The 26,439-nt window shown below is 47.1% G+C and overlaps 3 protein-coding genes and 1 long non-coding RNA gene across 5 annotated transcripts in view; 2 read left to right on the plus strand and 2 right to left on the minus strand.

Moving 5' to 3' along the window:
- The window catches only part of FHIP2A (FHF complex subunit HOOK interacting protein 2A), a 31,745-nt gene extending 29,805 nt beyond the window's left edge, over positions 1–1,940 (minus strand). For both annotated transcript variants that reach the window (XM_062635373.1, XM_062635372.1), the window contains exon 1: positions 1,805–1,940. In XM_062635373.1, coding sequence (XP_062491357.1) covers positions 1,805–1,849 — 45 coding nt within the window. In that variant the 5' untranslated portion in view covers positions 1,850–1,940. The remainder of the gene's footprint in view (positions 1–1,804) is intronic.
- Positions 1,805–25,884, plus strand: LOC134172316 (uncharacterized). Its single transcript, XR_009967899.1, has 4 exons — positions 1,805–1,925; positions 3,877–4,011; positions 24,344–24,427; positions 25,681–25,884. It is a non-coding gene; the product is annotated as an uncharacterized LOC134172316 (long non-coding RNA).
- Positions 7,456–9,896, plus strand: LOC134172313 (G-protein coupled receptor 35-like). Its single transcript, XM_062635369.1, is given in 2 exon segments — positions 7,456–8,195; positions 8,197–9,896. Coding segments are annotated over 2 exon segments (1,083 nt in total). The 5' UTR covers positions 7,456–7,538; the 3' UTR covers positions 8,623–9,896.
- LOC134172314 (G-protein coupled receptor 35-like) lies at positions 17,768–18,973 on the minus strand. The gene has a single exon (XM_062635371.1). The coding sequence runs from the start codon at positions 18,800–18,802 to the stop codon at positions 17,870–17,872; it is 933 nt and encodes a 310-aa protein (XP_062491355.1). The 5' UTR covers positions 18,803–18,973; the 3' UTR covers positions 17,768–17,869.
- Positions 25,885–26,439: the final 555 nt, after the last annotated feature.

Raw genomic sequence — 26,439 nt, forward strand, 5'->3', positions numbered from 1 at the left:
CTAGCGTGTGGTGCTTCGTGTGTCACAAGTACTGCAATGTAGTGCAGTACTTAGCAGCAGGAACTCTCTCACAGTGGTGTTAGCAGGGTAAGGTGGTTCTAAAAGGGACACCAGAGTCAAGCAAGGACACAGAGCATGTTGTTTGATAGCAGTCACTTGCCAAATGATGTTCTCCATCTGTCCCTGTTTTTCTTGGGGGTGGGGAGGTGTTGGGGTTTTTTAATTAAAAAAAGATCATCTAGTCCCTACCATCTCCATTCTTCCCCTTTTCCATTCAACTCATTCATGTTTCCTAGGGTTTTTTTATGGATCTCATATAAATGCAGTACTTTTTGTACACATCAATAATGTAAATGTTCTTCTAGAAATGACTTTGATTAGATATCTTGAATTGGTGGGCCTGAAAGAATAACTTCTTTTCCATGCCTGAATCTCTCTACTCATACAAATTGTGTCACAGCTCACACGACTAACAAGGTTTCTTTAGTCAGGGAGGCACTAATTTCTGGTTTTCCTCCAATGAAGGCACTGCCTATTGAAGGCATTCATATGCGGTCACAGAGAATTTTCAGGCCATTTCATCGTTATTTCCAGCATTTCTTCCCAATTGCCACTCCACCACTAAAAGAGCAAAGTAGGAACCCACAATTAATTATTATAAGCCTGACTTTTAAACCTGAGTAGTCCTGCTAAAGGCCCCAGAACTACAGGCACACACATAATGCATACGCCCAAGTATATGCAGCATCAAGGGCTACATTAATGCACAAACGGTGTCCCTTTCTCAACCATTTTCCATCAATACTTTCCACCTTCACTGCCAGCAGTATTTCACTGCCAGTTTGTAGCACCCAAAGATGCACCTCTTCAACCTCAGCCTCCTGGATGTGTTAGCTTAAAGAGAAAGGTGCTGGAAGCCACAGATATTACTACCAGGACCTCACCTAACGGAAAAGCAAACAAAATCAACCCGTGCAGACACAAAACGAGTCCTGAGAAGCAAGCAGCTGAACGGGGCCTACGGGAATGGCAGCTTCGGAGACAGGCCCCACTGCTCCCCTCTCCCCAGCGCCGCGATGGGCACCTATGTGTGTGTTTACACGGTGAAATCGAACCGACCGTACGCAACCGCAAATCCCCTCGCCCTCCTTTCCCTCCGTTTTCAGCCGTTTTTAAAACCAGAAACCAAGGCTGAAAACGTCGGTTTGGAAGTGACAACATCACACAAAAGCACCGGACACGGCGACTATTGTTTGCTGGCCGCCAGAACAACAACAAGAGAATCCGGAGAAGTTTCCTGAATGCAACTTCACTCTCGTTTCGCTGAAAGCAGCCAGGGCGACGGCACCGGGGCCTACGGGCAAGGCACGTTACCGGCGCTGACAGCCCGGGGGCTCACGATGCCCGAGGGGGCTGTGCCGGGCTCGCAGTTCTCCGGTCAGCGCCTGGAGCCTCCGCTCCCTCCATCTCCGGCCCTCGGCAGCCCGGGCCGGCTGTAGCCGGCGCTGGGGCAGCTCCGCTCCGCTCCCCTCCCAGGGCCCGCCGCCGGCCGGGGCCCGCCCGCCTAGCTCGGCGTCCGCCTCCCAGCCCCGCGGCACGGGCGAGCCGGGCTCGGCGGTGCCGCGGCTGCCGGCGGATATGTGGGCTCGGTGGGACTCCTCGCCGGCAGCAGGCCTCGGGGGAGGTGGCAGGGAAGGGGCGCCGCGCTGAGGGAGCGGGCAGAGCCCCCCAGCTCCGCCCGCTCGTCGGCTAGGCCTCGCTTGCATCCCCGGCGCGGCGTGGCTCGGCCCGCCGGCGGCCTTACCGCCTCCACGGCGTGCTGCAGGATGGAGGTGAACTTGGAGAACATCCTGTCCCGCGACTGCAGCAGCCGCTGCCGGGACGACCGCGAGAGCTCCTCGATCCGCCGCCGGCGCCGCTCCAGGGTGAGGGCTGCATACGGGGGCCTGGCCGCGGGGATCGGGAGGGCGTGCTGCCGCCGGCTCTTGCCTCTCGCTTCCCGGCGGACACCGTGGCACTGACACCGCCGGGCTGCGGCGCCGGCTGCCGATGCTCCGGGTGTCCGCCCCAGCGCGGCCTGCAGGGGCCGCCACCCCTCTCACGCTGACAGCCGCGCCGCAGAGGGGCCCGGCCGGGCGGTCCGGCTTGGACTAACCAAGCCCGCCCCGTTCTTCTCCGCTCCGGCTGGGCTGCCCTGGCCCGTGGCCCGCGGGCCTGAGCAGCCGAGAGCACCGAGCTCTGCCCGGGCCTGGCCTCGGCGCTCGAACCGGGCCGAATGTGCCGGGGTGGGAGTAGGCAGCGAGCTCTGGGTTCACCGAGCCAGGTCCCCGCCTCTGGGGGCAGCTCCCGACAGGGAGGTGAAGGGAAGCGGCGCCTATAACCGGTGTCTCCGTGCCCAGAGGCCTGCCATCAGGTTCCTACAGAGGTCTCGGTGTCTGCACTGCCCTCTGTTCCTTGAGGGGCGCCTGCACCCGTGCCTGCTAGCATGGCACAGCAAGGAGCAGCCCTGGGACGGGTGGGCAAAGGCCCGGGTCGCTGTCTGCTGGAACAGGTGGGGTCTGTCGCTGGCCACAGGGACTGTCAGGTGCTCAGGGAAGCAATGTCCAGCTCCCCACAGAGGTGGGCTGAGGGAGTCAGTGACATCTTGCTGGCTGAGTGCCGGGAGAACAGAAGTCTCCTTAAGGGGAAACCTTAGAGCAGCTCCGGTGCCTAAAGGGGCTGCAGGAAACCTGGAGAGGGGCTTTGGTCAAGGGCCTGTAGGGACAGGACAAGGGGAATGGCTTTAACCTGCCAGAGGGGAGACTGAGATGAGCTCTTAGGCAGAAGTTCTTCCCTGTGAGGGTGCTGAGGCGCTGGCACAGGGTGCCCAGAGAAGCTGTGACTGCCCCATCCCTGGCAGTGTTCAAGGCCAGGCCGGACGGGGCTTAGAGCAACCTGGCCTAGTGGAAGGTGTCCCTGCCTTGTGGCAGGGTTTGGAGCTGTATGAGCATTAAGGTCCGTCCCAACATGCACCATTCTATGATTCTATGAGAGGCCGGTGGAGCTGGTGGCATGGACTGACTGACTGCAGTCCTTCTGGGTTTTGCAGTGTCCCACAGCATGAGAGGGCTTGTGGCAGTGTGCATTGCTACATGTTTCCCTGCTGTTTCCTTCCCCCCCTCCCCCCGAGCTTTGACGGAGGCAGGGAGGGCTTTATTTCATCTCCAAGCCAAATACTTCGAAGAAAATACAATCCCTGCCATTTTCTTGTGCAACAGGAAAAACAGAGGTAAGATGGGATGAGCAGAGGCTATATATGTAGTCAGGTGTTGGAATCGGTTTCCCAGGGAAGTGGTGGAATCACTGTTGCTGGAAGTGTTCAAAAACCATGTAGATGAGGCCCCCAGTGACATGGTTTAGTGGTGGATCTGGCAGTACTGGGGTAATGGTTGAACTTCACAATCTTAAAGGTCTTTTCCAGCCCAAGTGATTCTATGATTCTGTGTAGCTCGTGGCTGGTGTGATGTTTTGGCAACAGCTGCAATTAATGACATATTATTTGGATAATGGGCAAACAGGAGAACAGGACTGATTTGGCACTGGAGGATCAGAGTGAAATGTTGGGAAGGTGACAAGCCAGTATGGGAAAGGGAAGGCAACCTGTAGTGCCAAATGGAGAGAAACTTTCTCACTGATTTTTAGAGATGAATGAACACCAACTTCCTCATGTGCTATGAGCAAGCAGAGAGAGACTGATCAAAAAGACAGGATGAAACTACTGTTTAAATGCTGTGTTTTAAGTAGTGTCATCTGGGGAGTCTGACTGTTGATTTTGTGATGAAATCTTACTAATGGTTCTGCTGTACTGACTGTTATTGCTACCCCCGTGCTTTGCAGACGTGGAAAGCTACAGTCCAAGTACTGTATGGAAATAAACACTGTACATGGACACCTTTACGGGAGTTGCTAAGGAGCAGAGCTAGCTATTTCCATCTGAAAATGCAGACATATCAAATAACATACATTTTAAAGGTAATTACGCTTTCCTTTCCTAAATTAAAAAAAATCTGCTTAGTGTGGTTTCATCACGTTATATTCTATAGATGTTCTTAGGAAATGCTAGTTTGCTAAGAGGGCAGTCATATGATGAAACATATGTACCATCTTTGCCTTTAGGTAATTATTAGCTGGGCAGATGCTGCATTTGGAAGGTGCCTGACTTGTTTGGTTTAATATGAAAAGCTCTGTCAGACTTTTAAAGTATGCTCTAGGAGGCAAACCCTTCTTCAGGTGAATTTAAGTGGTATTTATTACAGTTTTGCAATACATCCAGGTTATTATTAGTGTTTATGTATATTTTTATATATAAATACTTAGATTTATTTATATTAGGATTGTAATACTTTAAGTACAGTTCAGGGGCAACATTTCACCTGCTTATATAGTTTGTACTGAAGGTATGTATTGCTTTCTTAGAGAAAAGCAAATGAGGAGTTCACTGAATGATGCTACTTTAAGAGCTTTATCTATAGATAAAAGGTAGAAGGTAGAATTCAGGTTTCCCAATTAAAAATAAATAAATAAAAAACCAAGGTATGTTTAATTTCTACTTATATAGTTATCTAATATATATTAGATAAATATATATATTTATATATAACATAAATATATATATATATTACATGCAGCTGAGTAATATCAGCAGTGACACATCCATAAGGTCCATAACGCTTGTATCAAATCATGGCATTATAACAATGTTAGAGCAATATTCCAATACTGATTTTAGAGTAAAAGAACCCATCAGTAAGACCCTTCTGCAGGATATAGGTCAAATTCACACAACTACCATTTCCTTCACTTTTTATTATGGGGTTTGTCTATATGGGACTCTCCAAGAAACCCACGATCCCACAAAGCAAGCCTGATGAGCAGTAGCAGAACAGATCAAGGACAACTGTCTCTTTTCCACTCATTAAAATTAAATGGGAAAGTCCATTTAAGGCAGGACGTTACATTAGTTTAGCAAATACTACAACTAAAAGAAGACTCAAAAGGAAAGTCAAAGCTAGGGAAATGTTGTCAGTGTAGCACCACTGAAAGTACAAGTCCTCAGGGAAAATAACGGTAGGAGGATCTCCTTATACGTTTCACACAATTACTTTCCTCTTAGTATAAATTGTACTATGTTAAACACATCAAGATTTTGCATGATCTGGAAAGGTAAACAACTCAAGGCAAATGCAGTACAGGATACAAACCACCTGGGAATGGTAGGTAATGGAAGTACAAACCTAGTTGCCACAGTTGACCACTAAATCACTGGCACTGAGTATGCTGAAAGTATGTTGAAAGAGTCCCTTTGGTCATATCTATACTAATTTATAGGACAATAAGTGGAGATACTTTCTTCTTACGGTCTCTAGATTCAGAAGAAGCTATGTAAACTAACACATCACATTCTGAAGCTTTTGTTACATCAGCATGATTTCCAGACCATTTACAGAGGACAGTTATCTGCATAAGGATCTGATGCATTAAAGAAACTGAGCCCACATTGCAGGACATTCCTTATTCATGCAAACATGCAGTCTCTAGATTTCTATAGATGCAGGTACTTCTAGCACATCCCAAGTAAAGGAAAGTAGTGGGTATCCAAAGCGGCTTCACAGCTGACATATAATGCACTGTAACAAAAACTTTCTGATTGCATCTAAGAGGGCAAGCATTACAAATTATCTGAAGGAACAACTTCACTTTTGTTAGCAACATTCTGAACTATTTATACTTACACTGATTGTTACCCCGTACTCCTTGCCAAGAAACATTTTGAGAGCCCTTCAGCCACCATTCTTCATCTCTTCAAGAGCTAGGTCAGATGCTGAATATACATATAAACAACCCTTTTGGGCTTGAACTTGAAAGAGAAATCAGTCACCTATATATGATCTGTGTTACAGCAAAAAGTAATTTTCCCCTCCAACAACCTGTTTATGCTTGTTATCTTGATTGACAAGAGAAATTTGTTTTCTGCACAGGTTCCTATAGCTCACCTATTTTACCCACCCACCTCCTTTCTTCATTTTTCAATAGATTCACAAATTAAGTTGATCCTCTGCTAGGTTGAAAGAAAAAAAGATTCTTGAAAATTATAAGTCTGGCACAACCCTATCCTAAGAGTCAATTTATCTTGTCATTTCTCTACAGATACTTTGCAGATTTTGGCAAGGATCTTGTTTCCAGTAATAAAAGTACCCAAGGACTTCTGCTGCCTAACACCTTCTCTTCCTGGATCCTGAGCACGTTGCTGTGATTAAACTGTCTGTTACAGACACTACTGTTACTATTCGTGTTTATTATTGTAAGAGGAAAAGAGCACAAAAATGTTTGCATATTAAACGCTGGTGGTACTTTGTTGAGCAATTCCTCCCCAGCATCCTGCAGAGAGAGGAGTGGGTTCGTGACAGCATGATGTGAGCCAGCTTGTGCCCAGGCAGCCAAGAAAGGCAACAGCATCCTGGCCGTTATCAGCAATAGTGTTATCAGCAGAGCCAGGGCAGTGATCAACCCCGCACTGCTGAGGCTGCACCTCAAATCCTGTGTTCAGTTCTGGGCCCCTCACAACAAGTGAGACATTCAGGTGCTGGAGCGGGGCCAGAGAAGGGCAATGGAGCTGGTGGAGGGTCTGGAGTACAAGTGTGATGGGGAACAGCTGAGGGACCTGGGGGGATTCAGTCTGGAGAAGGCTCAGGGGGAACCTTATTGCTCCCTACAACTGCCTGACAGGAGGATGGAGCTAGGAGGGGACTGGGCTCTGCTCCCAAGGAACAAGTGATAGGTCAAGAGGAAACGGTCTCAAGCTGCACCAGGGGAGGTTTAGACTGGAGATCAGGAACAATTCCTTCCCTAAAGGGTGCCCAGGCATTGGAACAGGCTGCCCAGGGCAGGGCTGGAGTCACTGTCCCTGCAAGTGTTCACACACTGTGTAGAAGAGGTATTCAGTGCCATGGTTTAGTGGTGGCCTTGGTAGTGCTGGGGAGCGGTTCGACTGGATGAGCTTAAAGGTCTTTTCCAACCTGGCTGATTCTCTGCTTCCATGGTTGGACACAGCCTGCCCACAGCAGTCACTTGTCTGCACCCAGCAGCCTGCAGCAGCATTCCCACCACCCCTGGAAGCATAGAAAGCCACCTGAGCTACCCCCACATCTGAAAGGACTCAAGTCTTCAGAGTTTCACAAGCCTGGCAACACCCAGAGCAAAGGGCGGCTTCAGCAACTAAGCAAGGGCCTTGGGGACAAAGAGGGAATGCTGCCCAGCTCTGCTTCGGGCTGCCTTAAAGCCAGTGGCTCTCAGATAACTACAGCAGCAGCAAAGATAAGGGACCACAGAAATGATCATTCTGCTTTGCAGACCCTTTGCCATTAGTCAAGCTGTGTAAACTAGGACCAGATGGAGGACAAGGCAGGGCTAACCCTGTAATAGCTGCAAGACTATTGCCTTTGTGGTTTTGTGTTAGCTGCTGCCGAGTTGCTTTGATAGCTGAGGGGTAGAACGTGCTGATGAGCCTACATTCTGCAGTGCAGAGGCATGAGCAGCCACAGAGCCATGAGAGTGGGGCACTGCAGCAGGCCCCAGCACAGACAACCTGTCCCCAAGCTTGGTCTCATGCCTGCCCCCTTGTCTTGCAGAGACAACCCAACATGGAGAACTGCACCAAAGACTACGACATGCGGAATGGCATTACACTGTTTCAATTTACAGTCTACATCCCAGTGCTCTCTTTGGGGATCCCACTGAACGTGATTGCCTTCTGGGTCTTCTGCTGCAAACTCAAGAGGTGGACCGAGACCAGGGTGTACATGATCAACCTCATAGTCGCAGACAGTTTCCTGCTGTTTGCCCTGCCTTTCTTGATATATTTTACCACATATGAGCATCCCATAGACAACCTGTGTTTCACCATACAAACGATCTACTTTACAAACATGCCTATGAGCATCCTGATCATCACCCTGATAGCGATCGATCGATACATTGCAATCAAGTTCCCTCTAAAAGCAAAGATTCTTCGATCCCCACTGAAATCAGCATCCACCTGTGGGGCTCTTTGGATAATACTAATGATTTATTCCTACTTTCATCCACAATTTCATGACAAAAAGGAAAAATTCTGCTTTCGGAAACAATCTACTCAACCTAGTTATCTATTGTTAGTGTTCACTCATCTTTGGCTATTTTATTCCCTTAGTGATTGTGACTTTTTGTTCAGTACAAGTCATCAGATGTCTCAAGAAGAAGATGGTCACGAGTCCTCATGAGACAAAATTAATCCAGAAAGCAATCCGCATTATTTCTGTGAATCTGTGCGTGTTCACTGTATGTTTTGCACCCTTCTACATTGCCCTGCTCTCGCGGTTTGCAGTGGATGTCGCTGGGGCTTGTTCTCTGCTCTCGGAAGTTAGTGCCTGTGTTCACATCTGTGCATGCTTAGCAAACTCTAACTGCTGTTTGGATGCATTTTGCTATTACTTTGCAGCTAAGGAATTTCAAGAATTTCCTTCTCTGTTCCCCACTTGCCTATCGATGAGGTGCAAGGTGAACCAAAGCCAAGAATCCCAGCCACCAGATCAAGTCACAACATAAACAAGGTGTTGCACACTGTAGGTGTTAAGAGCCACCAGCACTGCTGAAGTTTTGAGGCAGAGGAAATGGAACCTTCTACAGTACTTGCAATGATCGTAGGTGCAGGCGTACCTGCTAAAAAGGGGCAACCCTCTCCAAAGGGTCTGATATTAACTTGAATTTTGTCCTTCTGTCCTCAGTGACTTGACTCCAGCTTTGACTATGGTCTTAGATCATTGTATCGCAGCTTCAAGAGGGAGAGCCATGTGGGATGGAGAATAGATGATAAGGCCACTGTTTCCACCATGCACTTATTTGTACATAACATGCAATTAAACATAGGAAACAGGACCCTTACAGCAATACACAAATCCACTTCTGGTACTGTTATACAGATGGTCACTTAAAACCAAGAAAAAAAAAAAACCATGTACTACAATGCTGAACCTAATACATCTGTGCTGCTCACATCAAACCATACACTGGTAGTGTCCTGCTAACATATATTATTTCAAAGCTTGCAGATATCACCAAGACACAGCTGTTGCTGTGCATGGAGTAAAGGCAGTGGCCTGAGACTATTGCCCCATTCCTGCCCTTTAACACTTGTTTGAGCCTGTGGCAACACCCTGGCATTTGTGAGACTAAAATCATTGTGGGTATAATTAAAGCCATTACTGCATGGAAAAACTGAGCCACAGAAATCATTGTGGGCCTCAGAACAGAGCTTTAGCATTGTGTCTGTCAGGTACAAATCTGTGAAGATCTGATCTCACCCAAGCAACTGCTGTAAGCCCTGGTGACAGGTTTGCTGTACTTCAATGGGATCAACTCTTCAGTGGGTGTCCTGTCCGGTGAGAAGTGACTGCATCTGCTCAAGTGGTCACAGCCTCATGCTGAGCGAGCATCGATGCCCAGAAAACAGCAGTGAGCAACCTGAAGCAGTCACAGCCCTAATCCCACTCTGACAATCCATGAGCAGTTTCCAGGGGAGGTTTGATGAGAGTGAGGTGCGCGAGGCTTTCTGCACAGATAGGGCAGACCCACAGCTAAGGGCTTCTCGGCATTGCTCTGTGTGATGAAGCATTGCTTTGCATTTGGCACTTTTTCTCTTCCAGGTGCTTGACAATGCACAGTGGGGGTTCAACAGCTTTCCTGCACTTCATTTTGAGACATTTAACCCTGAAGGTGTCCCTGCTCATGGCAGGAAGGTTGGAAATAGATGATCTTTAAGATCCCTTCCAACCCAAACCATTCTATGATTATACAGAGAACCTTAAGCTTTCCTAGCTGGATCCCGGGGCAGGGGTGCTTCCTCTACCAGCATCGCTGCTCTCACAGCCACCAGCGAATGGACACTGCAGGACACCTTACCAGTCATGTGCCAGGAGCACCGATAGGAGATAACTCCTCCTGGCTATTTGCTGACTATTTGAGCTCTGCAAGGCACTGCCTTTCCCCATCCACGGTGGGACACAAAATGGTGGTGGAGAAACTGAGAGAAGGCTGGAGCTGGTGTATTTTCAAAGGCTCATTTTGATACTGGCCACATTAGACATGGTTTGTATGCTTAAGGCTTGTCTCAGCCTTTGCTAGGTCTTCCTGATGTCTGTTATGGTTGATTCTTGTATCTTGTGGGTTCTTAACTTTCTCCTTGTGTCCAAAGCATAGAGCTGCTGCAGGTATTGGCTGCAGCACATTCCCTCACCTCCAAAGAGGTCTCCTGGCATGATTCCTGCAGCAGCATCATTTTCAAAGCTAACCAAGAGCTGCAGATGGACACAGATTCTGCAGCACTGTCCTATGGTTTGCTTGCTCAGGATGCTTTCGAGCCCCAGGAACCTGTACCCGTGGAGCCATGCTCACCTTGCAAGGAAAATCCAGAGGCATCTCAGACCTACCAGGTCTTTTCTGTCCATGAACAATTGCACCTGGAGTATACTCCTGCATTAACTCCTTTGAAACAGGAGGGCAAACAGCAGTACTGACCTTAGATCCACGTGATAGAATCACCCACTAGACCAGATACAGCTTGTCCCTTTATTTCACATGGCTGCTGATCACATTTCTTGCCATGGCATTGGCAAGCCTTTTTGCCTTGGAACTGTGGCAGAAGCTGTAACACTTCTGAGATGCAAACCAGCTTTCACTATCCTTGAGAGGCCACATGCAGACCCCTGACCCTGACTCTTGCTGCAGAAAACTAAATGCTACCACCAAGTACAGCATTCGACGGCAGCTAAAACTAATAAGAGATGTACTAATAATTGCTCTGATCACTAATGAGAAATGATGCAGAGACAGCTCAGGAATGAAGAAGAGGACAGCTGTCCTTTTGATGCACATCTTTGAAAGCATTTTGAGCTGCGAGGATGCTGGCTGGCTCCTCCTGAGCACCACTAGAAAGGGAAGGGATAAGAGCTGGCTTTAGGAATCCCTTTTCCATTATCCGCTGGTTGTAAGAGCTCACAGAACTCCTCGCTGCAGGATACCTGCTGCTGCCTGTCTTGAGTCTGGCTTGAAACAGAGGACCAAGTGTTTCCCCTGCTGTTGAGATTGCTCTGGAACTTCAAGGCCCAAGCTCTGCTCTGCTTCAGGGCTGCATGGAAAAGTGTTGAACCAGCTGGGACTGGTGCTGACTAACCAGCATTTTTAGGAGCGGTCGCTGCACAATGGACTTTCCCGATCCAGCTCACATGGACTATTAACACTCTGGTGTGGGTCGAGCAGTGGCCGCTGAAAAAGGAAAGTCTAGAGCAAGTGCAGCTTTTAGTACAGGAACAATTACAACAGGGACACCTACGACCTTCCATGAGCCCCTGGAATACGCCAATTTTTGTTATAAAAAAGAAATCAGGGAAATATAGACTGCTACAGAACTTGAGAGCTGTGAATGCACAGATACAAGCAATGGGTGCCTTGCAGCCAGGTTTGCCCAACCCTCCTATACTCCCAGAGGGTGGCACCTGCTGGTTATTGATCTTAAAGACTGTTTTTTCACAATTAAGCTGCATCCACTAGATACTGCACGATTTGCTTTTACCTTGCCAATGCCAAATAAAGCAGCACCTTTTCACCGTTTTGAATGGACAGTACTGCCACAGGGAATGAAAAATAGCCCTGCCCTGTGTCAGCTGTTTGTGGCCAATGCGCTCCAGCCCCTTTTGCCGGATATGGCCGGGAACATTAATTTATCATTATATGGACGATATTCTATTCGCCCAAAATCATCCCTTCACTACGGACCAAGAGACTCTACTGGAGCAGCAACTGAGCAAACAAGGACTCGTTATCGCGGCTGAAAAAATTCAGCGCAGCCCTTCTTGGAAATATTTAGGTTGGCATATTACAGAAGGCCAAGTGCGACCACAGAAACTGCAACTTCACATTCAAATTTCGACCCTACGTGACGCACAGCATTTACTTGGAGATATACAATGGCTGCGTCCTCGTGTGGGCATTTCAAACGATGATATTGACACTTTGAGACCCCTGTTGCAGGGCACTGACCCAGCACAACCAGTGCGACCCACGTCGGAACAGCGGCTAACCGTCCAGCGCATCAGCACACAAATCGTACAGAGATGGGTTGACCGTAGAGACCCAGACCTTCCTGTAGACCTTACAATACTACAAGGCCCTAAGCAACTCTTGGGTGCACTGACACAGTGCAAAAAGAAAAGGGGGGAGGAGGTGAAGATATTGGAGTGGCTTTTTACTGCTGTCCGGCCCAAAACTACTATTCAACAGAAAATAGAAAATTTAGCAGAATTGGTTCAAAAGGGCCGAATGAGGGTGTTGCAATTAACGGCCCAGGAACCTGGAACTATTTACCTGCCAATAAAACGGCAGGATCTTGAGTGGTATCTCCAGCACTCACAGGCGTTACAAGTCAGCCTGCTGTCTCAGGCTGCGGACCTTAAGGTAGAGCAACTGCAATCCACTACCTTGCGCTGGATCAGCCAGCAAGAATGGATCAAGATCCCAAAAAGGAGTGAGCGCTCGCTGGCCAATGCAGTAACGGTTTTTACAGACACTGGAAAGAAGTCTTGGCGCGCCACCGCGACCTGGATCCAGGGTGAGACATGGCACCAGCAGATACTGGCCACGGAAGCAGAGGACTCACTGCAGACTTTAGAGCTAGCGGCGGTGGTCTGGACCTTTTTGAACTGGCATCACACAGAGATAAATGTAATCTCTGATTCTATATACGTCACATGTGTGGTTCAGCGTATTGAGGATGCTCGGCTCAGAGAGTGTCGAAACCGGCGGTTGTTTGACCTGCTGCGTCAGCTGCAGGCAGCCATTCATCAGCGGGAGTGTGCTTACGCCATCATCCACATACGGAGTCATAAATGGTTACAGGGGTTGGGGGAAGGCAATGACAGAGCAGATCAATTAGTTTCCATTGTTGCACTCCTGAGTGACTTCATAAAGGCCAGGGAGGCCCACAACACCTTTCACCAGAATGCTAAGGGACTATTCCGTCAACTTAAGATTATGATGGAGGAAGCGAGAGGCATTGTCAGGGCCTGCCGCAGCTGCAGCCATCATGGACCAGGGCTGGGAATTGGGTTGAACCCTCGGGGTTTGGGCCCTTGTGAAGTATGGCAGATGGATGTCACACACGTGCCGCAGTTTGGACGCCTTAAGTATGTGCACGTCACAATTGACACACATAGCAGATTCCTGTGGGCCACAGCCCAGACAGGACAAAGGGGTTCCCATGTAGTGCGGCATCTAACTAGCTGCTTTGCCGTTATGGGAGTCCCTCAGCAAATAAAAACGGACAATGGGCCCGCCTATGTAGGTGAGAGAATGCGCCAATTTTGTCAAAAATGGGGAGTCAAACATGTGACTGGCATTCCCCATTCGCCAACGGGACAGGCCATAGTTGAGCGGGTGCATCAAACCCTGAAACGGTACCTTGAAAAGTTCAGTGATGTTCGCGATGTGCAAGAAAGACTGTCTAAGGTGCTGTTTGTTCTGAACTACTTGTGCATTTTTGCAGATCAGGACTCTCCCCCTGCTCAAGTGCACGGCCGAGCCGCGGCGTCCGAATCGGAGACCCCCATGGTGGTCATGTACCGTGATCCCAGCACGGGCTTATGGCAGGGCCCGGCAGAAGTGAAATACATGGGGCAAGGTTATATGTGTGTGCTTACATCCACAGGTACACAATGGGTTCCTGCGAAGTGGACCAAAACAGTATCCTTATCTTCTCCTGCTCTTCCTGACAGTAATAAAGACTCCGGAAACGATCAACCGTCTACCTCCGCAGACCAGGAACAACGGGTGGGGGATGATGGTTAAGTTGCAGGGTAGAACGCCATTTGCCTCGCCTTACCTTCCCCTGGTAAACCATTTCCAATATGTTTGGTTGGTATTTTAATAAGCAATTGACCCTTGCCAGTCTGCCATGTCGTTTGTAGCACTACCAACCTCAACAACTCAACAGACAATTGGGACACTGGGGTACCATATTTGCCTATTGCCCCAAATGGACCTTGGGAGTAGAATTATTAGGGGCCGTGCGAATGGGTACATGCGTAATACTTAGCTGAACAAGTGCCTAAGCCAAGGTGAATAGTGCTATAAAAGGTGTAAGTTCTAATTCTTTAGATTACAGGAACGTCAGCGTGTGGTTCAGGTAAGCTTCCCTCAATACTTCCCACTCTACCGATCATCCCTTGAGGCTGCTCAGCGGAATGTTCGGATCTGCAGCGATCCAGCCTGGCCTAGCAATCCTTCAATAAGGAAAAGGGGACCTTGTTACTGGAAGACTGACCTCGCCGACCCTTAACACTTCAGTGATAGCACCGCTCAAGGTGCTTAAAGTGCCTTATATTTAGCCTCACTGTTAAACTGTAGATCTTATGTTAAGTTTTGCTCACTTGACACTATATATCAGTTTCTTTCCTCCTGCCAGACACGGCGTCAGCCGGGGCCTTGCCTCAACTAAGCAGGCTGGGTTGCTGAGTTGCTAAGCAGACAATTCTACATCGAAGGCAATTTCTGATTTGTTTTAATGTTGACTCTGTAAGACATGCAACACTGCAGAACCTTTTGTTGTTGGAACAGGGACATGGATCTGAGGAGTTTGTTGGAATGTGTTGTATGAGTCTCTGATTATGCTAATTCGATGTACTGTACGTACAGCTGAGAACCCTGGCTCAGCTTACCCAGCAATAGTAAATGAGCAATATCCTAAGAATAACTAGATGGTTGTCTTCACGGGGCATTACAGGTTGAGTCAAACACTGTTGTTTAAAGTATTGCACTTACATATCATTGATTAGGTTAATCATCGTAGCTATTAGACTTGTTTATAGTTGTGTGATAAAACAGGTGAACAGAATAACCCACAATGCCTTGCTTGCACAAAGAAAAAGGGGGGAATTGTTGCAGAATGACTCTGAATACCACTGTGGTATGTGCACTGTGGTATGTGGCTGAATACCACTCCTATATATGTGTGAACTGCGTCACAAATAAAGTAGAAGTTTGCTTATCACCCATATTGGGTTGGCCTGTCTGCTTCTCCTCGCTGCTTACACCTCTTCTGCACAGTGTGTGAACGCTTGCAGGGACAGTGACTCCAGCCCTGCCCTGGGCAGCCTGTTCCAATGCCTGGGCACCCTTTAGGGAAGGAATTGTTCCTGATCTCCAGTCTAAACCTCCCCTGGTGCAGCTTGAGACCGTTTCCTCTTGACCTATCACTTGTTCCTTGGGAGCAGAGCCCAGCCCCCTCCTAGCTCCATCCTCCTGTCAGGCAGTTGTAGGGAGCAATAAGGTTCCCGAGGTGCAGCCTCAGCAGTGCAGGGGTTGATCACTGCCCTGGTTCTGCTGGACATACTATTGCCGATACAGGTCAGGATGCTGTTGCCCTTCTTGGCTGCCTGGGCACAAGCTCGCTCACAATGCTGTCACAAACCCGCTCCTCTCTCTGCAGAATTGCTCAACAAAAGTACTACCAGCCCCAGCAGATAACAGATGTCCAAAGAGAGAAGGGAATGTGAGCACAAGTCTGATCTCAACCTTTAAAGACAGGAAGCCAAACTGTTGCTAAAGCAGAAAACACAGAACCAAGAACTTAGGCTATCTCCTGGTATTCCTTTAAATATTCAAGGTGTCTTCTACCAGCAAGGAGGCTGTGAAGGATGAATCGGACTTAATTTGCAGTTCATAAAGGAAGTGTTTACATCAAGGCAGGAAAAGAAAACACCCAGATTCCTACAATCTCTTACAAATACATTGCCTTATAAGTCAGCATCTTGTAAGCATCCACATTTAAACTGTAGTGAAAATGCCCAGTTGCATGAACTGACTGAACTGGTTTTAGTGTCAGAGACTTAGAGATGGAGCTGGCAACCACAGAGGAAAGCACAGCATCTGCCCTAGCACCAGAACTGGTATGTCACTACTGAACCACAGGGATGCAGTCATTTGTAGGGTGGAATTTACAGAGGAACTAATATAGAGCCGGCATCCTGGATCTCTTGAGCTTTCAGCCTCACACATCCTGGGTTGCATTGTACCACCTACCTTGCAGCCGTTCCCTGCTAGCTTACTATGGTCACCCCACAGTGAAAAAGCCACTCTCTGCATGCATAGTACTGTCCTGAGGGAGCAGCTGAGGCGGCTGGGGATGGGCATCCCAGCCCCATCAAACCCCCTATGTAAGCACAGAGCTGGCAGTGGTTCCCAGTGTTGTGTGCTACAGTGTGCCTGGAGCTGGGTATCTCCTTGCGCACAGAAGAGGAACTGGTGTGAAACTAAAGTGAGGATGAAGACGCCCCCTGAAGACACAGATGGCTGGAAAACAGGAGGATACCAAAGCATCTCTGTGTGGGTGAGGATTGACAATGTTTTGGGTTGGAAGGGACCTTAAAGCTCATCCAGTTCCAACTCCCTCCCATGGGCAGGGACACCTTCCACTAGAGCAGGTTGCTCCAAGCCCCTGTGTCCAGCCTGGCCTTGAGCACTGCTGGGGATGGGGCAGCCACAGCTTCTCTGGGCACCCTGTGCCAGCGCCTCAGCAACCTCATAACAGGGAAGAGCTTCTTCCTTACATCTAATCTTAATCTCCCCTCTGTCAGTTTAAAGCCATTCCCCTTGTCCTGTCCCTACAGGCCCTTGTCATAAGTCCCTTTCCAGACTTCTTGTAGGTATGGGAAAGCTGCTCTAAGGTCTTCCTGCAGTCTTTTCTTCTCCAGGCTGAGTCTCTCAGCCTCTCTTCATAGGAGAGGTTTGTTACAATGATCTTGGGTCTCATGCATGTATGTTAACAAGCAGGCTAGCGCTTTAGTTAAGAGGTGAGAAAGCATATTCTGTTCTGAGCAGAGCACGCTTTGGTGTGGGAAGAATGAAAAGCCGTTACCTGCTGCCTGTGGGGCCGTCAGGGTGGTTTGATCCTCCTTAAGGTTGCAGTGTAGACGCAGGCGGTGTGACAGGGGAGAGGACGTGTCAGGTCCGCGGGTACCAGAGCAGTATGCTACTCCATGCAGGGCACAGCTGCCCCAGAGCCTGCTGCCGGCAGCTGAAACACAGCAATGAGCTCTTGTTCCCCCAAAGTGCTTCATTTATCACTTAGCTTTTGGGACAGTCGAGTCTCTGGTGCCCTCTGTTGTTCTGCTCGCATCAGCTGGATGCTTCACCATCATCCTTACTCACCCAGACTGTGCTCCCCCCCCTCGCCTTACACAAACCCCAGCAATTAAAATTTAATGTTTTCAGTCTTGGGAAAACAAATAATTTCTGAAATACAACCCATAATGGTTGCAAATTGTCCTTCTGGCAGCAAAAGGTCCCGCAGGGAGCACAGCAGGGCTGGGCAGCCTCCAGTGTGGTTGCAAAGTGTGTGCGGTGGGGGGGCCGACAGCCTTTCTGAGGGGACTCGGGACACATCAGTGCTTGTGCACCCCGTGATAGTGAGCCCAGGGTGAGAGGTCCCAGCGTGCTTCTCTTCAGTGTCTTTACAAGAAGGGTGGCAGACGTTATGGGCTGGCTTATCCTCTGCAAAGCGATCAAGTGTCTAACACTGCTCATCAGCACCGCTGCAAAGCCCAAGCTGGAAATGACAGTCACTGGTCAGAGATGCTGGTGAGGCAGTGAGCACGCTGTCAGGACCTTTAGTCCAGAGAGAAAGAGCGACAGTTAGCCCACTAACACTGAAGATGTCTTATCCTGATGTTGCAGAGATGTTTTTTTTGCGGGGGTTGCTGTTTTTCATCCCTCTTGCCTCCCTCCTTCCACCCCGCTCTTTCCTTTAGCAAGTGTGTGTCTGCAAGGGATGGAGTTGATCTGTTTTTTCACTGCTGGTTTTGGAGGGTAGAAGGGCTTCATGGAACTCCTTGGTCACAAAGTAGTGGCAGACACTATCCAGGCAGCAGTTAGACGTGGCAACACACCTTGTCATGGGGGAGATGTTCTTCATAACATGGAGCATGAAACGGGTAGCTCCAATGCTATCCGTTACGAACCTGGCAAGTAACCCAAAGAAGACTGGCAGAAAACAGACTAGAAATACAATCAGGTTTGCATAAATAATGTGAACAGCTTTCTGGATTGGTTTCTCCTCTGGTGAATTGGTGTTCAGGCATCTCTTAAGGCTCCTGATCGCTTCTGTGGAGCAAAAAGTCAAGGTTGCTAATGGAAGAATAAAAATGAAGAACATGGAAAGCAGGCTCAGAGCAGCAGGCACGGTGGTATCCTTCTGGAAGCACAGGGTGGACTGGCTCTGCCGAATCTGTGCAGTGGCACCGATTATCCCAGAAACCCACAGAAGCCCACAGAGAAGGGCTGCCTTTGATGGAGACCTGAAGGCCCTGGCTTTCAAGGGGTGTTTTATGGCAATGTATCGGTCAGCGGAGATAAATGTAATTGCGTAGGTACTCACTGACATGTTGATGAAATACATTGTCTCTGTAAACTGGCAGAGTACATCCCGGGCTGACTTATTCCAGAGCAAATAAGCCCTGAAAGGCAAGGTGCAGATGACAAAGCAGTCTGCAAAGACTAAGTTGATTACATACACCCTCGTTTCTGTCCACTCCTTTATCTTGCAAAATAACACCCAGAGGGCAAGGGCATTAAATAGAGCTCCAATAAAGAAAATGACCTTATACAGAGCAAGTTCAAAGAGACAGACACGGTGATAAAGTTCTGGACTTCTGATACTGCAGTTGCTGGACACATTCATTGTCCTGTTGTGCAGAAGTTGTGTGATGTTCTGAGACCTGAAATAGGAAAAGACACGGTAAGACTTTCCTCCTACCTCTTGATAGATGCATATCCCGTAGAAAATAAGGTATTTAAGTACCTATTTACTTTGCCCATCACAAATGTGAATTTGAGTCTACAAAGCTGGCCGCCTCAGCCTCTAACTGGATGCATCCTCTGTCAAGCTTTGTGTACATTTACTCAGTTTAGGAGTAAATATCTCCAAGTACACTTCCAATAGGACACGGCAGGCAGTCTGTATTAAATAGTGGCATCTTGAATGGAGGGGTGGAATAGCAGTGAGAAGAGCCCCTATAGACAGTGAGGGCATCCTGTGACAATGGGATTCCTTAGGCCAGACTGTGCAAATGAGGTAAGGTTACCCTTAGCTTGGTTATGAGCTAGGCAGGGATTGCAGCAACCAAACCTAAAGCCCAGCAGAACCCACGAGCAAAAGCTCTTCTAGCAGGTCTGCTGGCTTGGGAGACAGAGGAGCGGTGTGAAGGCCTGGAGGGGCATAGCAGATGTCACTTGGTGAACATGCTCGTGCTCTGGCTCTAACTGGGCAGGTTTCTGAGCCTTCGGGCTGCCTTGCAAACCTGGAGCTCCTGCTCAAAGCTGAGGAAGAGAGATGAATCTGAGTTCCTGCATCCCAAAGGCATGCTTGAAACCCTAAGTGAGTGAGTGAGTGAGGCATGTAGCCGTCCACTCCTTGTGAGGGCAATGAGGGGGTGCAAGGATTAACCTGATTGTAAGCCCGTGCATTCCAGGAGAGAGTTCCATTCTGTGGATGTAAAGCAGACACTCATGCCTGAAAGAGGGAACACCAGTGCAAAACAAGGAACTTGCCATTAAGGGCTGCGTGAGATGGCTCCTGCTCAAGGCAGGCATTCTGCCACCCTGACAAGTCCGTCAGATGTAAGTAGTAGCTACTGAGTCTGTGTCACACTGGCTGCAGGATGTTCTGCAAGAAAACTGGTTATGTGAAGAGTGTGAGTTCATGGGCTGATGGAAATCAGCTTTTGTCAGAGCCCATCCTGTGCACAGTGGCTCTATGTGGCCTGCAGAAGGAACAGTTTTCTGAACTGGTGATTCTGTGTGTACGTCACTGAATTTCTGCTTGGACCTAAATGCACTTTGGAAGGAATTTAACTTCTGAATTTGAAGTGTGTGTTTTTTTGCCATTCCTACAGGAAACTGCAATGGTGAAACCCTACAGCTTTCAGGTTAGACAGTCAAAAATTTCTTGTGGTTCTTTTTTTTGCACAGAGCGTGTTATGGTTACTGCCGTGTAGCGAACAGAAACACATGAAACCACATAATTTGATCAAGGCACTAGGAAATCACAAGCTTACTTTAAAAGTGTTGGCATCAACCAAATAAGACTTAGGGTCCTTAATGATACAATATTAAACACACACACACAAACCACCCCCAAAGCAGTCAAATGAACAGCTGCTCAGTTGAGAAAAAGAATGTTTACAATCCTGCATATTCCTTAGCTGGTGCATGTCTGCCCATCACACTTGGATAATACAGTGAGTTTCCAGACCATGCTACACTTTCCAAAGTTTAGTCTGTTGTCTTCTTTGTTAGCTCTGTAATAGGATTGAAGCATGAAGTAACCAGTAAGACTAGATCACTGAATGATGCTACATTAAAAGCTTTATCTATAGATAAGAGGTAGAAGGTAGAATTCAGGTTTCCCAATTAAAAATAAATAAATAAAAAAACCAAGATATGTTTAATTTATATAAGTTATATAATATATAAATATTATATAAATATATCATCATCATCACGGTTTGTCTTCTGGAACGAAGATTTGGGAAGGGCTTTACCCATGCTTACTACAAGCGTGCTGATGACTAAAAAGGCCAATGTGAGGTAGGCAAATCCGGCTGCAAAAAGCACAGTGAAAGGTCTCCTTGGGTGGTATAAGCGGGGCACAATTCTTTCTACGTTGTCTTTACTCTTTGAGACTAGTTCTGCATGAGTTCTCAAAGGAGTCAGCGGCATTATGTATGGTGTGTCTCCAAGTCTCCCGATTGGAGGCCAAGGTGGACCACTGATGGTAGTCAATATGGGCAAGGCTAAGGTATTTTTTCAGGGAGTCCTTATATCTCTTCTCTGGGGCACTTCTCTTGTGGCTACCGGTGGCAAGTTCACCATAAAACACGATCTTAGGGAGGCAGTAATCCTTCATCCTAGAGACGTGCCCTGCCCAGCGCAGCTGCAATTTCAGCAATATGGTCTCGATACTGGTGACCCCTGCCTGTTTGAGGACAGTAACATATGGCACATAGTCAGTCTAATGGATGTTTAGAATCTTATGGAGGCAGCGCTGATGAAAGCGTTCGAGAAGTCGCAGGTGATGACAGTAGATGACCCATGTTTCAGAACCATATAATAGAGTAGACAGTACAATGGCTCTATAGACACTAATCTTTGTACTTTTCTTCAGGTGTTTATTGCACCAGACTCTTTTTATGGAGTTTTCCGAAGGCTCTATGTGCCTTTGCTATTCTGTTGTCTATCTCTTTGTTGATCATGGCATCCGAGGAAATAATGCTTCCCAGATAGCTGAACTGCTGAACTGACTTAAACTCTGACTTGCCAATGGTAATGTGGCGATGATGATAATCTTGTGGTGCAGGTTGGTAGAGAACTACTGTCTTCTTCAAGCTGACTTCCAGCCCAAAAAGCTCAGCCACCTCCACAAAGCAAGATGTTAAATACTGCAGATCTGCTTCTGTGTGGGCAACAAGGGCGGTATCGTCAGCAAAAAGCATTTCACGGACAAGATGATTTAGGGTCTTAGTGTGGGCCTTCAGTTGCCTTAGATTGAGTAGGCTACCATCAGTACAATATCGAATATAAATGCCATTTTGATTGTCGAGGTCTACCGTAGCACTTTGGAGCATCATGCTGAAGAAGATTGTGAATAAAGTTGGTGCGAGTTAGCACTAAAGAGTGTTTGAAAATGTTCAGACCAATGATTCAGGATGGAGATTTTATCTGTAAGAACCATTTGGCCATCTGCAGTAAGGGGCTTTGAACCTGAAATGTGGGTCCACACACTGCTTTCAGAGCCTCACAGAATCCTCTGTGGTCACCCAAATTTGCACATAATTGAGTCTTTTCTGCTAGGTTGAGCCACCACTCATTCTGGATGTCTCGAAGTTTCTGTTGGAGTTTGCTACATGCAAGAAGAAAGGCTGCTTTTCTTACATGGCAAGGTGGCTGAGCGAGGTGTGCTTGATGAGCAGCTGTCTTCTTTGTCAGCAATTCCTGGACCTCCTGGTTGCTATCGTCAAACCAGTCTTTGTTTTTCTTTAAGGAGAACCCAATGGATTCTACGGAGGACTGCAGGATGCTATTTTTAATATGCTGCCAAAGCGCTTCAGGAGAAGAACCTATAAGCTGATCTTCAAGCCTAGTTTGAAGGTTAGCCTGAAAGCTGTAGCTGTAGCAGCCCTCACTGCAGCTATTTGGAGATTATTAACATTGAGCCTCCTCCTCCAAATGCTGCCCCTCTTAGGTTTGGGCTTGAAGTGGAAGTTTGCAACGCACAGGCGGTGGTCTGTTTGACATTCTGCACTAGGCATCACTCAGGTGTGACAGACATCAAGAATATTTCTCTGGCGCACTAAGACATACTCAATAAGGTGCCAATGTTTAGATGGAGGATGCATCCAGGTTGTCTTCCAGCTGTCTTTCTGCTGGAAAATGGTGTTGGTGATGGTAAGCTGCTGCTCTGCGCAAAACTCTAGTAAGAGGTGACCGTTATCATTGCAGCTGCCAACACCGTGCTTGCCTAGTACTCCTTTCTAGGCTTCAAAGTTCTTACCTACTCGGGTGCTGAAGTCACCAAGGATTATGATCTTATCTTCTATAGGAACCTTTTGAGTGAGGTGACACAGGTCGGAGTAGAATTTTTCTTTCTCTCCAGGGTCAGCTTGCAGAGTTGGAGCATATAGACTGAAAAGAACAACATGTTGCTTATTGTGTAGTGGAAGACATAATACGATCAGAATGACCTATAGGCAAATTTTCAAGTTTGGAGATGATGGAGTTTTTAATCATGAAGCCAACTCCAGAAAGATGACTTTCAGTTTTGGATTTGCCTGACCAGTAGAGTGTATAGCCGGCACCATGTTCCTTAAGGCTACCTTCCTCATGAAGGCTAACTTCACTGAGAGCAATAATATCGATGTTAAGTTGTGACAACTCGTGGACAATTAGTGCAGAATGGCGCTCAGGATGCCCGCTGTTTGCTGTATCAAGCATGGTTCTGATGTTCCAACATGTGAGTGTCAATCTGGACACACCTTTGGAGACAGGTGTATGCCTTTGTCTCTTTGTCTTTAATCAACCGCAACAGAAGATGCCCGTTGGCTGCAGCTAGCCAACCAAGTGGAGGGGGAGATGAGCTTTGGTTAGGCCACCTTTTCTAGGCCTCTCTCCATATGGAGCAAGCAGTGCTCTCCTTGAAAGAAGCCTGCTTGGTCACTCAGGATGTTGCCAAACAAGACTGTCATCTCCTGGGTCAGTTTCGGGCAACCGATGTCCTGAACCGCCTGCACTCAGGGTTGGGTCTGCCACTTCCAGTGCACCTTATCACCTGCCTTTTCATCCCTCGCCTGTCGCTACAGGGCTTTGTGTGTGTGGGTAAACCCCTCGGGCCTGTACAGTGGATTTTTTTAGGTGAGGCACAGTGTGCACAGAACTGGCCCCTCCCTTTACGCTTGAGGTCTATCTGCCAGGGTCTAGCGAGCTTGGATGGTGACAGCAAAGTCCTCAGGTCGTAGGTTTGATTAAAGTGTCCTTCTCTTTGATGGATGGCCTTACAGGGCTATGTGAGCTCCATCTGCCTGGGTTTGAAGTTAGAGCTGTCCTTCTCCTAGGATGGTTGCTCAAAGGGTAGTGAGCCCATCCTGCCCATGGACACACTTTGTCTGACCCTTCAGTTGAGACCTGTCTGGCATGGGAGACCCTACCGGAGGCATAAGCCACCCCCAGCATAGCTCCAGCCTCACAAGGGCACGCAAGCTCTTTCCCCACAACAAGGGGGTGTCCGTGAAACAGATATATATAATATATATATTTATATATGATATATAAATATGTATAATATATATATTACATGCAGCTGAGTAAGCTCCGTTAGACTTTTTAAGTGTGCTCTAGGAGGCAAACCCTTCTTCAGGTGAATTTAAGCGGTTTTGCAATGCATTCAGGTTATTATTAGTGTTTATGTATATTTTTATATGTAAATACTTAGATTTATTTATATTATGATTGTAATACTTTAAGTACCATTCAGGGGCAACATTTCACCTGCTTATATAGTTTGTACTGAAGGTTTGTGTTGCTTTCTTAGAGAAAAACAGATGAGGAGTTGTAGGTTTGAAGGCAAGCGTGTTGTCAACAAGTGGGCTGAGGAGTGACACAGCTTTTCTTCCATCATTGTGGGGGTGTTTACCATGCTAATGGGGACCTTCCCATTCTCTCACCATAGATACTATTTGGGAGCTTGCACTGTTTCTGAAGAAAGTGTGGATTTAAAGCACACGTGCTTGGTTAAGCTGTCTAATTTAAAATGGTAATTTTAAATGCTCTTTGCAATCTATTTGTTTTTGCAAAAATGTCTTTTGGGTATGCCATCGCCTTCCTACTTCTGAGCAGTCGAATGTGTAAAGAAACAGTAAGACTTCATGAATACATAAAAGGAGACAGTTTTATAGCAATGAGAGTATTCCTAAGCATAATTCACATTTTATGAAATCATAAGTCATCTCTTCACAGATGGTGAGGTAAAGCTTTTCTAATACTTGAGGGCCTCTTATTATTCTAAGAGTGGAACTAGATGATCTTAAGGGCCTTTCCAACCCTAACGATTCTATGATTCTGTGATTCTATGATGTATAGAAAACCATTTTTTAAAACAGAATATTTCATTGCAGTTGGAATTCAGGTTTTGATTGTAAAAGTGACTTCTTATTGGGGTTTGGCCTTGCAGTAAAGGAAAAAAAAGAAAATATCACAAATAAAATATTACAAATATGATTATCCCTAAGTTTATTAAACAAATGAGGTTTCTGCAAATTAGACCTGCTTATTCTTACCAATATATTGAGCTTGAAGTCAGAACCATACTGAATAATCCAGTTTGTGGTGCTTATGAGTGTTGTAAATATATTTTTTTTTAATGCTCTATTAAAGTAGTCTCAAATTTCTCAAGTATATGGAAGTACTTCTCACTGCTGGAATATTAGATAAATACTGGCAGACCAGTAGTAAGGTAAATCATTGGAAACTAATGGAAAAAAATATTTCACCAGTGGCAGTGCAAGGTTACACTGCTTTTGGATACTTCTTGTCCTCATTGGAGATGATTTAATTGGAGATGACTCAGTTATGAACAAGCAGCCAATGTCATGTCATATGCAGCAGTATGTCTTCACCTGTTCATGCTTGATGTTTATTCCACTGATTTATTTCAGTGGTATTCACAAGTATTACTTCTGATTTTAATACTCTTGAGAGCAGAGTTGTGCTGGTTTGGGGTTGTGGTGATTCTGCCAAGGTAGTGCTTTTTTGGGGGTGGCATATGCAATGACTTAGTGTTTTGCTTGAATGTGAGTTAAGAGACAGCTTGAAAGCAAGGCTGTTTTAATTGATAGAGCTTTTGGGAACTTTTCTCCCTCTTACAAATTAATGAAATTGCTAGATTAAATCAACTTAAATGGAGCGAGACAGTGAGATAATGTGCTAGCCTTTCTATCTTAAAATCTCTGCTATTTAGAATGATGGCACCAGGCCAGTCTCTAATGGATGTATTTGTCTACATTACAGAAGAGCTTCCTGAAGTCTGGACTTTTGCTTCAGAAAGGCTGAGGATTTGGAATGTACATTTCTGTACCCCAGAGTGAAAACATGCTAGTGGAGCTGATATCTGTTTATATTCTGTGCAGGAATTTATTGTGTTTATAATAACCAGGTGGACATGTATGTTTTCAGTGACTACTTGGATGAAATAAAGAATGAAGTGTTAGTGGCTCAGCATGATCTCTGCTTTTGAGAAGGGCTAAGGAAATGTTTAAAACCATCTTCCTCCCTTTCTGATTCTGGGCTTGACTACAGAAAGCATTATATTGTGCATTGGATACCAAAAAGCATAGTTTGAACTCCGAACTATACTTCTCCCAGGTTTAATCAGTGTCTAATAATATGGGCTGGATGGATAAATACCCATGCCCAGTAGGCTATTTCTCATGTTCATCCATCACCTGCCTTGCTCAGCCCAGATGCCTGTGAGATAGTTCTAGAGGAAACAGCCAGGCTTATCACAAGGGAGGTCCTGCTGAAGGCTGCTTCTGAGGTCCACGGAGCCGAGCAGCAGCCTTTGGAACAGCAGGACATGTCCCACATCTTGGATGTGACAGTGGAATCATTGACGCCTGCAGCAGCTGGGGACGCTCAGTCTCCTGTGGCTGCAGAGTCTCATATGGAGACCGGCACAGCCTCTCCCATCCCAACAGCAGATGAGGCTGAAGAAGACAGGGCATCTTCCACATCTGGAGACCATCAGGGAGAGGCCAGCACAGCCCTTGT

This window comes from Pezoporus occidentalis, unplaced genomic scaffold (genome assembly GCF_034315485.1).
Source record: "Pezoporus occidentalis ecotype Australia unplaced genomic scaffold, CSIRO_AGI_Poc_V1 ctg45, whole genome shotgun sequence".
NCBI lineage: Eukaryota > Metazoa > Chordata > Aves > Psittaciformes > Psittacidae > Pezoporus > Pezoporus occidentalis.

Bases quoted from the DNA above. Each gene is read 5' to 3' on its own strand.
- LOC134172314 (XM_062635371.1), bottom strand. From the start codon at position 18,802: ATGAATGTGTCCAGCAACTGCAGTATCAGAAGTCCAGAACTTTATCAC.